Here is a 12,570-nt window from a genome sequence, read left to right on the forward strand (position 1 = left end):
CCAGCACACCGAGGGGACAGGTGGGCTCCCTCCCCAGGCAGGGGAGTCATGGCGCCACCCAGACGCAGAGAGGCCAGAGAGACCCCTGGCGAGAAGCTTCCTCACTGGATGAAATACCCTGTGCGTGGGAGAAGCAAGACCGAGCAGAGGCGGCGAGGACAGGAGGTCTGCAGAACAGGGCGGGTGACCCCGAGGCCGGCCCGCCGTCCACAGCTGCCACCAGGCACGGCCCGGGCACCTCTGCCTCCCACCCCCACATGCATCCTCCGCTTGCCAGGCAGGCCCGGTGCGCATGCGCAGACGTCTAGGCCTCCTCCGCCCCACACCACCTGCCACCGTCCTCTGTCCACCCAGCCACTTATTCACGTCTGGTCACCTGCAATCTCATCCACACAGCTTCCGTCCACCAGCGCTCCTCTCGGTGCCCCTAACCCTGTTCCCATGTTGAGCATAGGGGCACACCTGTAATCCCAGCGACTGGGGGAGCACGGCACCTTCAAAGCCAGCCTCACCAACTTACTCAGAATAAAAAAGAAAAGGGCTGGCGACGCGGCTCAGCGGTGAGCGCCCCTGGCTTCAGTCCCCAGTACCAGAAACTTAAAAATAACAAAACGAGGGCTGGGGAGATAGCTCAGTTGGTAAAGTGCTTGCCTCTTAAGCACAAGGCCCTGGGTTCAATCCCCAGCACCGCAAAAACAAAAAAGAAAAAAAAATAACAAAACTAGGAGGAAGAGCCACTGCCCAGCCGTGTCTCCCGCCCCACAGCAGCTCAGCTCCCCGGCTTCCGTGCCCATCCAGCACCGACCGTCTCCACGGACCATCCACACCTGCACACCCGGCGGAGGCTGCCACGCACCTTTTGTCCACAACCGCCCACTGGCCGCCCCGCCCTCCACCATTCTTCATCCAGCTGTACCCCATGCCATCAGTCTGTCCAGTGCCTCCACCTGCACCCACTGTATCCATCCGAGTTCCGGCTGCCATCCATTGTCCACCAACACATCCACCACCCAAGACCCCCGCACGACCACTGGGGCCCCACTCTGCACCCACCACCCCTCCTCCTCCTGCATTCAGTTGTTCACACCCATCCATCCATCATCCATCATCCATCCACCTGCGGCTGCGTGCGTCCACAGCCAGCCATTCAGCATCCACACTACACCACGCGCCAGCTGTCTGTCCACCACCCAGCCATGACGGTCCCCTGCACACCATCCCTATCCCCCCTTCATCCATTAACCATTCACCTCCACAGTCCCATGGGCCAAGGTCACTCCCAACCCTCCCATCCACTCCCATCTGTTTGGCATCCACAGTCCACTCAGGCCAGGAGGTGGGAGGGGAGCTGCTGAAGTGGACATTCGGCCTCAACGGGTGGGCAGACAAGGGCCGAGGAGAGCGTGAGAGCCGAGTGGTCAGGCAGGGCGGTCCTGCCACGCCCAGGTGTGGGGAGGCCGAGAAGGCACTGGAGTAGCCGGCGGCCTGAAGGTAAATGTGTAACGGTCGGTCTCCCGGCCGCTCACGTGGGCCGCGGGGGCAAAGTCTCCGGGGACGCGGGAGCACGAGGCGATGGGCGCGCTGGGCCGGGTCCTGCTGGGGCTGCAGCTGTGCGGTAGGCTGGGCGCGCAGGGGCCTCGGTTCCCTCAACGCACCCCTGGGCCTGCGAGGGTCGAGATCAGGGGGAGGCTGGGAAGCCCGGGAGGCTGGGGAGGCCGGGTGGGCGGGCGGCGGCTGGCGCCCTGCCCTCCAGACCCGGAGCCACTGCTGCGCGGCCTCGGTTTCCCCACCCGCCCGGCGCCCTGGCTGGCCTGCGTCGCCTCAACGCCCAGGAGCTTTAAAACCGCGGTCCAGCCGCATCCCCTTCTCCTCCTTCGCCCCTGGGGCCGGCTCCCTGCCAGAGCTCTTCCCCGCGGGTCAGACTCCTCCAGGAAGCCGCCTGACCCCAGGGCGGAGCTGAGTGCGGCCTGCCCCGCCCCCGCTGTCACTGCAGTGACCCTCGGAGCTCCGGGCAAACTTGGGGCAGGGCAGGGCAGGGAGGCGCGAGGTGTCCTGGTGTCCTGTAGGAGAGCACGCTTGGGCTGGCTCTGCAGATCCAGGCGTAGGACACCCTCCCCACGAGGCCGGAGCCTGGGCCAGGCCACCTGGGGACCCACCTGTGTGGCCTACGGCTCCTCTCTGGGAGGATCACCCTCCCTGAGAGAGGCTCCACTTGGCCACCCTCTCCCCAGCGCTAACAAGGGCCGCCTACAAATTCTGGGTCCCCAACACTGGCTTCGATACTCCTGCCAACTGGAACCAGAACCGGACACCATGCGTCGGGGGTGCTGTCCAGTTCCCGGCAGACAAGGTGCCTCAAAGTCCCTACTGGATGAGGGATGGGCCTTGGACCCTGACGCCCTTGTGATGGGGTGGTGGTGAGTCTCTACCCACCACCCGAGCTGACACCCCTTCTTCCTGCAGATGGTGTCAGTCCTGGTGCGAGAAAGTCACGCCATCTCAGCTATGGTAAGGCCAGGGCTGTCCCTGAGGTTGGATGGGGACTGGCCGGCAGCAGAGGCCCGGGAGCCCCTACGAGGCAGTGTCTGAGACCTGCCACAGGTGTCCGGCCTCTGGAGATGCCAGGGGGCACCCTGCCTCCACCAGGCTGTGCCTGGGAGGGCACCTCGGTCCCCCCTGCCCTTCTGCCTCTGGCCCCGACCCCTAGGAGTCTGTCTTCCATGAGGTTTGCTCTGGGGAAGACTCTCCACTTGCCCCATTCCAGGGAAACACCACCCCTATAATCCTGGGGCTTCCCCTCAACAGTACCTAACCTAGTGTTCTAGAGAATCGGGAGGGTTGGGGAAATAGGGCTTCCGTAGCCTCCGCATCCTGCACTTGCCTGGAGACTCGCCTTAAGGCACAGGCTACGTGACAAGCCCACCTCCGTTTAAGGCAGGGTGGGCCAGCACTGCGTCTGGAGAGGCTGGTTCTCCTCTTTGTAAATGGCTGGGTTGGGGGAATCGAAAGCACGATGTTTCAGAGCGCGGGAAAAGAGCGCGGGAAAAGAGCGCGGGAAAAGTGCGAGAAGTCCACCTCCCGGGCCCCTCGGTTTCATCGCCGGCAGCCTGCCCTTTCTGTGCTGCCGGGCAACCGGGAATATTTGCTGTCCACCCTTTAACAGAAAGGACAGCGTCTTAAGCTCCATTTCCCAGCCTCGGGGTCCTCACCGTGCGTGCCTCGCCAGGGTCCTTTTGCAGTCACCATGGAACCTCCAGCATCGGTCACCTGCTAGCGAGGGCGGCAGGAGCTGGGGGTCCAGTGCTAGGCGCTCTCCTGGGGGCCACTGGGAGGGGGAGGGGCAGTGCCCGGCCCAGTACCACAGGGCGGAGGGTGGCTTCGCACCGAGAATTAAAATTCATTTTTATTTTTACGACTCGCTGGAGATCGAATCTGGGCCTCGAGCCGGCAGGGCTGCGCCCAGCCTCCGGAACTGACTGGGCCGGGCTGGGCGGCAGGGCGCAGGGCACACCGGCGGGGAGCGGGCCAGGGCGCCCGAACCCGGGCCGGTCCCCGCGGCCCTCGCGCGACCGTGGCAGCCCGCGGCGGCCTCCCCTGGCGGCCTCCCCTGCCGAGAGCGGAGTGTGCGGGCGCCGCGGCCTGGGGCCCTCCGCCCGACCTCGGCTTCGGGACGATCTCAAGGATCCCTCGCTCACTCACGCATGGGGCCGCTCCGTCCGCCCGTCCCTCCCTCTTCCGGGCCAGGCCCCGGTGCCCTGCCTTCCTTCGCGCCCCAGGACCCGCGGGCAGTACCCAGGGTAGGGCCAAGGGCAGCGGCCGCCTCGGGAGCAGGACGGACCGCGCCTCGGCGCCCCGCGCCCCGCCCGGTGCGCTGCCTGCCGCCGACTCCGACGCCTTCTGCCTTGCATTTCTCTGGTCCGGAGCCTCCCTGCCTGGAACTTCTTCCCTCACCGGCTCTAACTTCTCTGTCCTTAGTCCAGCTGCGTTGTGGGGACTCGGTCTAGGTGGACGTGAGCTGCTGCCCATGCCTTCTCACTGAGCACCTGTGAGCCTGGCCTGCAGGTGCCCTGCCCAAGGAACCCCTCATTCTAATCTACCAAATGCAAAGTCCGTGGCCTTATCTCTGTTCTGATGCTTTGCTTAACGATCCCCTTCCCTGCCCTCAGTCTCAGTGGCACGAACTGTGGTTTGTCTACCAAGGGGCAGTTTTGCCACCAGGGGTGCGTGGGTGGGTGTGGCGCCCGAGGACTGTTTCAGTCCCTTCTTAGAGTGGCCCACCTTCTCCAGCCTCCCCCAGGCCCCAGCCGCACAGCCTGCGGAGGTTCACTGACTGTCCACTGTCCTGGCGCTATGGAAAATCTTATTGTCTGCTGGGGCAACTTGCTCCCTCCCTCTTCTGTGACAAGGTTCTTTGTGGATCTGATTGTTGCCGAGCAACTGTAGAACAGGTTTACCAGGCAGCTCCCACTGCACCACCCCCAAATCCCAAATCCTGGAATGTTGACTGGAACAGCTTTGTTCTATGGAGTCCTCTGTTTTGGAGCCTGGGTTGTCTCTCTGAATATTTCAGCTCCTTCATAACCTTTTTACAGGATCTTAGAATGTTCCCTACAGAAATCTTGTATAGTTGTGTTTTTTGTTTTTTTTATGGGACTGGGGATTGAACTGGGGGCCTTGCGCATGGTGGGTTTGCACTCTGCCACTGAGCCAGGTCCCCAGCCCCTTCTTGCATAGTATTGATAAATGCATAAGTACTTTATAGGCTTGGTTTTGATCATGGGTGGTGCCCTATACCTAAAAATCATATTCTGCAGTTGGTTGTTTTGTTGTTTATTTTTTAGTACTGGGGATTGAAGCCAGGGAAACTTTACCACTGAGCTACATCCCCATCCTTTTATTAAAATTTAAAACAGGGTCTCATTGTTTAGTGCCTTGCTAAGTTGCTGAGGCTGGTCTTGAACTTGCAATCCTCCTGCCTCAGCCTTTGGAGAAACTGCTATTGTAGGCATAGCCATCGCACCTGGCTTCAGTCTTTTTCTACTTGGATTGAGATATGCATTTCCTCCTTTTAGCCCATTACTGAGGTTTTTTGTTTTCGAGTTTTTGAAAGATTGTTTTAGTTGTCAATGGATTATTATTATTTATTTATATGTGGTGCTGAGAATTGAAAGCAGTGCCTCACACATGCTAGGCAAGCCCTCTACCCCTGAGCCCCAGCCCAGCCCCATTACAGAAGTTTCCGAGGTTCAGCTCTCAAGACTGATTGATGTTCTTTTGGCACACACCTGCAGCATACCAAACTGGGACTTCTTCAAGACCCTGGACTTGTCTGTCATATCAGTTTTGCTGTGTGTGTGTTGAGGTGGAAATTGTCCCCAGTGCTCTCCATTCCTGCATGGTTGGGACATGAACCCTACTTGGTTACCGTTGTGTGTGTGTGTGTGTGTTTACTGTGATTGCACCTTGAACCCAGGGGCACTCTTTTACTGAACTATATCGCAGTCCTTTTTATTTTATTTTTTAAATATTTATTTTAGTTGTAGATGGACACAATGCCTTTATTTTATTTATTTATTTTTATGTGGTGCTGAGGATTGAACAGTGCCGCACACTTGCTGAGGCTGTCCTTGAACTTGAGATCCTCTTGCCTTAGCTTCCTGAGCCACTGGGATTACAGGCCTGCACCACCATGCCCAGCGACCATCTAGTTTTTAAATTAAATTAAATTCCAAAAATTTAAGACAATTTCTTAGAGCAGTTTTAGGTTTGCAGCAAAATTGAGAGGAAGGTACCGGGTGTTTCCCTGTACCTCCTGCCCTACCCATGCAGATTCTCCACATCACCAATATCCTGCCCAGAGCAGCGCCAGCCCACGTTGACCCTCCAGATCCCACTGTGCACATCAGGGCTCCCTCTCCCGGTTGTTGTGTATTCTTTTAAATTTTTTTTAGTTTCAGTGGACCTTTATTTTATTTATTTATATGCAGTGCTGAGGATGGAACCCAATGCCTCACGCGTGCCAGGCAAGCGCTCCCCAGCCCCAGCCCTAGGCCCCAGTTTGTGAACTGCTCACACACTAGGCTGGGGTGTGGCTCAGTGGTGGAGCCCTTGCTTAGCAAGAACAAGGCCCTGGTTTAATCCCCAGCAACCCCACACACAAGGCGATTAGCTTACCAGTGTGTGGCACCACTCTTGCTGCCTGTAGCTGTTGGAAGGATCTGGATTTCTTTTCCTTCTGGAATCATGCAAGCATGTTTGCAGGGTGGGTCTTTGGGAAGCACTTGTTCTGAAGTCCTAGGCTGAAATGACAGGGCATTTTCATTGTGCCTTCACACTTGATCCAGTCGAGGTTGATATAAAACTCCACATGGAAAATTCTTTCCCTTTAATATATAAATTTATTGTTCTGCTGTCTTTTTGCTGGGAAATAGGAATCTGAATTTCTTTTCCTTCCTGGGTGATCTGTTCTTTCTCTTTGAGGCTTCTAGATGTTCTCTTTGATATAAATGGTACTGTCATGTGTTTACATGTGTGGATCTTCCAATTTCCCTTTAGGCACTCAGTTCGAGATTTTCCATCTTTCTTCAAATTAGAAAGTTCATCTTCATTGTTTCTTCAAATATTTGCTCTTCTAGCCAGGCAGGTGGCACATGCCTGTAATCCCAGCAACTCCGGAGGCTGAGGCAGGAGAATCGCAAGTTCAAATCCAGCCTCAGCAACTTAGCAAAGCCCCAAGCTACTAAGCAAGACCCTGTCTCAAAATAAAAATTAAAAGGGCTGGGGATGTGGCTTGGTGGTTAAACCCCTCTGGGTTCAATCCTTGGTACGAAAAAAAACAAAAACAAAAAAATCTTTTTTTTTTCTGCCCACCCCTGTGGGTCTCAGTGCTTGGGCCTGCCTTCCATGTCTCCTCTTCCTCTTTCCTGCTGTCTTCTGGGGAGCCTGGGGGTGGACGCTAGTCACTGGGCATCTACAGCTGGCTAGTTCTCATGTGGATCTCACCTGCTTCAGCTAGTCCTTTGAACCATTGTGATTTTCATAATTTATTCATGTTTCCCTTTGGTTCCTTTTTATTTTTCCTTTTTTATTGTTGTTTTGTGTGGTTCTGGGGTTGGCCCCAGGGCCTGCTCCTGCTGGGAGAGCTCTGCCACTGCGCCCGGTTCATTTGACAACCTACTCTGTCCCCTGTCTTTTCTGATTCCTGCCCTTTCCTGCATTTTCTGCTGGCTGGTCTATGATGCCAGCATAGGGTCACAGTGCTGTTGGTCTGTGATCTGGTTGGTCTTTGGGCAGGTACTATGTTCCAGGAAGGGCTACTAAGAGCCAGTCCTGCCCCTCAAGTTGGGATGAGAAGCTGGGCCCTGAGATGCTGATCCGTCATGGCCCAGCCAGTGCCCCCACCCCAGTGGGAGAAGGATGGAAAGGGTGGGGGTCCTAAGGCTTGGCAGGGGATAAGAGTGGGTTGGTCTGTTCTCTCCCTCCTATTGCCAGGTTTCCCAACACCTGAGACCTGGGGTATGGCCTGGCCCTTGTGGTGAAGGGCTGCCATGATGGAGCCATGATGGGGGACACAGCAGGGACCAATTCTAAGCCCCCTATGCTCCCGCCCTCTCTGGAAGCCCTCTCCTCCAAACTAAAGCCCCCCTGTGGTTTGTCATTGTTTTAAAATTTAGTTCATTGTTTTAATATTTAGAAGCCCTCTGCTTGTAATTTCTCAGGGGTGGGGGAGGTGATGGGGATGATCCATGGTGCTGGCAAGTGTCATCCCTGCTCCAAACTCTCCACAAGTCCCCAGGTCTCAGCTCGGTCCTGCTCCTCAGCCTGAAGCTCTGCCCCCTTGGCTTAGGTGACCCTCTAGCCTCCACTTCAGCTCAGAGTTCTTGGCTCAGGGCCTTGGTACAGGTTATTCTACAGCTCCATCCCGCGCAGAATGCCTTCTTTCCCTGGCGAGGTCCTGCTCACCCGCTAGTCTTGGTCAGAGCGTGGTGCCCCCGGCCCTGACCTCACCCTGCTCCATGGTTGTGGCTCCTCCCCGCTGACCCTAGGAATGCGGGTGGGCGCAGGGCGGGCCTTGGACCCCGCGCGGCCTCAGCTCATTCCTCCCGCAGCTCCTGCCGCTGGATGGGGAACTCGTGCTAGCCTCGGGAGCGGGATTCAGCGCCGCAGACTCGGGCTCGGATCCGGACTGTAGCCCAGGTGAGGTGGTCAGGCGGGGGCGTGTCGGTGGGCGGGGCGGGCGGGGGCGGGGCCTCCTGCGGCGTGTCTGTCTGGGGGCGGGGCGCGTCGCTGGGCCTTGGGGAAGGCGCGTTCCGGTGGCGCCGGCCGGGCGGTCCGGGTGTCTGGACTCCGGCATCCCCGCGCCGACTTTGGGATGCGCGCCCCAGATGCCCCCGCGCTCTTCCGCAACCCCGACCGCTTCTCCTGGCTTGACCCTCACCTGTGGCGCTCGGAGGAGGCGCGCGGCTTCTTCTCCTTGGACGCCGAGCGCGTGCCTGTCGCCACGACGACGTCGTCTTCCCGCCCGACGGCGCCTTCCGCGTGGGGCTGGGCCCGGGCGCCGGCCCGCTGCGCGTTCGCAGCGTCTCTGCTCTGGGCCAGGTGAGCGGCGCGAGGGGGCTGGGGTCCCGCTCCCCCCGGCCGGCGCCCGCCCGCCCCTGCGACCTACCCCGTGGTGCGGAGCCCGGGGATCCGCCGGGTGGCCGGCTCACGCTGCCGCCCGCAGACCTTCGTGCGCGACGAGGACCTGGCCGCCTTCTTGGCGTCGCGCTCGGGCCGCCTGCACTTCACGGGCCGGGAGCGCTGAGCGTGGGCTCCGAGGCTTGCGCCGACCGGTCGGGCTGCGTGTGCGGCCACGCCGAGGTGAGCGGCCAGCGCGAGTGGGGCCTGGGTCTGGGCGGCTGGCCGCTGCCCCCCGGCGCGACCACTGCGCCTGCCCCGCAGGCGCTGCCGTGGCTCTGCGCCGCCCTGCTGCAGCCCCTGGGCGGCCGCTGCCCCCAGGCCGCCTGCCGCGACGGCCCTTCGGCCTGAGGGCCAGTGCTGCGACCTCTGCGGTGAGCGCCCCGCCGCCCTGCTGCTGCGGCGGTTGACCGAGCGACCCTCCCGCGCTCCCGCCCGTTTCCCCACCGGGCCGGGTCCGCGGCGCTGACCCCTGCCCTCCTGCCGCAGGAGCCATCGTGTCGCTGACCCACAGCGCCGCCTTTGACCTGCAGCGGTACCGGGCGCGGCTGCGGGACGCCTTCTTGGCCCTGGTAGGGCCGCGCGGGCGGCGGGAAGGGGCGCCCCATCCCAGCAGCCTCTGAAGGCCCTGCCGGGAACCTGACCTCCTGCAGGGTCTCGGGGGGTCGTCTCTGCTTCCTGTCCCCTAGTGCCCAGTCCCTAAAGCCCCCAAGGGCTCGAGGGCCGGGGCCCCAGCCTAACCTCACCCCTCCCCAGCCACAGTACCAGGAACTGCAAGTGGCCGTGTCCAGGGTGCCGCGCCGGTCGCGGCTGCGCCAGGCCGACACGGAGATCCAGGTGGTGCTTGCGGAGAGCGGACTCGAGACCGGCGTCGCGGGGCGGCTGGCCCGGGCCCTCGTGGCGGACGCGGCGGAGCACGGTAACCGCCCCACTACTGTCCCCTGGCGCCGCGTCGCTGCCGCCAGCCGCTGAGCCCATCTCCCTTGCAGGCGAGGCCCTCGGGGTCCTGTCGGCCACCCTGCGGGAGTCGGGCGCACCTGTCGGGGGCGACTCCACGGAGGGGCAGAACGCGCCCGGGTCCCGCGCGGGGCTCGCGGGCGGCGTGGTGGCCGCGGTGCTGCTGGCGCTGCTGGCGCTGCTGGGGACCGTGCTGCTGCTGTGCCGCACCGGGCGGCTCAGGTAGGCGGCAGGCTCAGGTTTGCAGCCGGCGGGGAAGCGCAGGACTGCCGGAGGGGCTCATCTGTGTCCCGCTCCCCAGGTGGAGTAGGCAGGAGGACGCAGAGCCTGCCCCTGCGGGGACGCCCTCGGGCTTCAGCAACCCGGTGTTCTTCGTAGAGACCTCGGAGGAGCCGGTGAGAGGACGGGAAGGTCCGCGGGGGGCTCTCCAGGGCCTGGAACTCTGAGCAGCGACCCTGAGCCTGTGTCCCCCTACAGCCCCCAGTTCAGCCACCCAGCCCGACCCTGAAGTTGGACAGCAGCACAAGCCGCAGCTACTTTCTCAACCCGCTATTCGCCACCGAGGCTGAGGCCTGACCGCGCTGGCTCCTACTTCCTACCCCTCCTGTGAGGGTACTGGGTCTCTGACTGGGGCCTCCTTAAACCTGAGATCTTAAGTCTTTTCCAATCCTCCCTGGAGGCCAAGGATAGGCTGGTCTTGCCCAATAAAGGTTTTTTTCTGCTCCTGCCATCAGAGAGAACACCTCCTGCCCTGCCCACCCCTCTGCCCCTACCTGATAAGGAGCTGGGCTGGTTTTGCCCTTGCTGGGTCACAGGGCTGGGGAGTGGGAGGCAGTTCTCCTTGCCTGGTAGCAGTGGAGAAGTGGGGCTGGCTAGTAAGCAAAGGGGCCCAGGGTAGCCAGTGGTTTAGGACTGCACCAAGCAAAGTGCCCGGTGCTAAAGAAGGCACAAGCAGAGAACTCAGGATGCCTGTGGAGCCGGGAGGCGGGGGAGAGGGACAGACCCAAGGACTACTGGCTACAGGGCAGCACCTCCCCCTACCCCTCAGCCACTCAGGCCCAGGTCCTGGCTGGCTGGCTGGCCTGGGAGAGGGCAGTCAGGTGGGCATGGACTTCTAGGGGTGCTGTTCTGGAAAGGCAGGGTGGGCCTGTCCCCACTCTGCTGGGCGTGGGGGCACGGCTACACTTGGCTGGGAGGCAGTGCTTCTCAGCCCTGGGTGTTTGACGCCTGTCCGCCTGAATAGGATGCTCCATGAAATGTTTCTCTGGGACTGGCAGAGCATTTGCAGTGGGGCATCCATGCTATGGCCAACAGTGTTCAAGGAGGTTGAGGAAGAAGGGTTTTTGTTTGTGGCCCTGAGTGTTGAACCCAGAGGCACTCTACCACTGAGCTACACCCCAGCCCTTTTTATTTTCTGAGACAGGGTCTTTTATAATTGCTGAAGGTCTCACTAAATCACCCAGACTAGCCTTGAACTTGTGACCCTCCTGCCCCAACCTCCTACAGCATGGACCACAGTGCCTGGCTGAAGAAAGAAGTTTTTAAAGGAGAAGTGAGGAGGGTTACATAAAGTATTCTGAATTGGCAGCTCCAGGGAGGCAGGTGCCAGCCTGCCGAACATGGTGGCCAGCAGCCATCCTTGCGGAAGCACTTGCTGCACTGGGTTCCAGCTGCCTTGGAGAACAGTCTTGTCACCAGGCCTGTGCACAAGATCCCCTCCCTCCTTATCTCCTGGCCTTATTTTTATTTTGGTTAGAACCTGACAGAAGTGACTTCACTCTGAGTCTCACAACTTCCATTTTCCCCCTTAATCACGGTCTTTTTCCCAAAGCACCACCAACCAATCATCGTATAGTTGAGTTTTGTTTGAGATGGGGTCTCTGTTGCCCAGGCTGGTCTTCAACTTCTGGGCTGAAGAATCCTCCTGCCTCAGCTTCTCTAGTAGTGGGACTACAGGTGTGTGCCACTGTAGTGAGTCACACAGCTTATGGTTGAGGCTCTTTTTAAAAAATTTTTTTTGGTACTGGGGATTGAACCCAGGGGCACTCGACCACTGGGCCACATCCCCAGCCCTATGTTGTATTTATTAGAGACAGGGTCTCACTGAGTGCCTTTGTGCCTCACTATTGCTGAGTCTGACTTTGAACTCAAGATCCTCCTGCCTCAGCTTCTGGAGCTGCTGGGATTATAGGCCTGAGCCACCACGCCTGGCTTTTTTTTTTTCCCCCAATAACTGGGGATTCAGTGCAGGGATGTTTTACCACTGAGCTACTTTTTTTTGGGGGGGTACCAGTGATTGAACCCAGGGGTGCTTAATCACTGAATCACATCCCCAGCTGGTTTTATTTTGAGACATGGTCTCACTAAATTGCTTAGGCCTTCCCTAAGTTGCTGAGGCTGGCCTTGAACTTGCAATCCTCCTGCCTAAGCCTCCTGAGTCACTGGAATTATAGGTGTGCATCACATGCCCAAACTATTCAAGTTTAAAAAAAAAAAAAAAAATATATATATATATATATATATATATATATATATATATATATATTTTAGTTGTCAATAGACCTTTATTTTACTTACTTATATGTGGTGCTAAGATTTGAACCCAGTGCCTCACACATGCCAGGCAAGTGCTCTACCACTGAGCTCCAGCTCCAGCCCCTATTCAGGTTTTTTATATCCTGGATTTTGGTACTACATGTGTTCGGAAGTCCACTTCTAGACTTCAAGCTAACATATAGTGTTTCAAAATAGTCCCAAAAGATCCTTTGAATTTGTGTTACCAGTTGTAATATCTTTCTCATCTCTAATTTTATTTGGGTCCTTTCTCTTTCTCTTTATGAATAATCTACAGAGCTAAAGTTTTATCGATTTTGCTTATCTTTTCAAAGAATCAACTATGGTTTCTATGGTTCTTAGTGCAAGATTTTGACCAATGTA

General features: G+C 58.5%; 1 protein-coding gene across 1 annotated transcript; it reads left to right on the forward strand.

The window, feature by feature from the left end:
- Positions 1–1,481: 1,481 nt before the first annotated feature.
- Positions 1,482–10,361, forward strand: Amn (amnion associated transmembrane protein). Its single transcript, XM_047541144.1, is given in 15 exon segments — positions 1,482–1,615; positions 2,232–2,350; positions 2,464–2,508; positions 8,109–8,196; positions 8,385–8,489; positions 8,492–8,598; positions 8,723–8,777; positions 8,780–8,859; positions 8,941–9,009; positions 9,011–9,050; positions 9,166–9,248; positions 9,433–9,595; positions 9,666–9,855; positions 9,935–10,028; positions 10,111–10,361. Coding segments are annotated over 15 exon segments (1,380 nt in total). The 5' UTR covers positions 1,482–1,572; the 3' UTR covers positions 10,210–10,361.
- Positions 10,362–12,570: the final 2,209 nt, after the last annotated feature.

The sequence above is a fragment of the Sciurus carolinensis genome, chromosome 2 (assembly GCF_902686445.1).
Source record: "Sciurus carolinensis chromosome 2, mSciCar1.2, whole genome shotgun sequence".
Classification (NCBI taxonomy): Eukaryota; Metazoa; Chordata; class Mammalia; order Rodentia; family Sciuridae; genus Sciurus; species Sciurus carolinensis.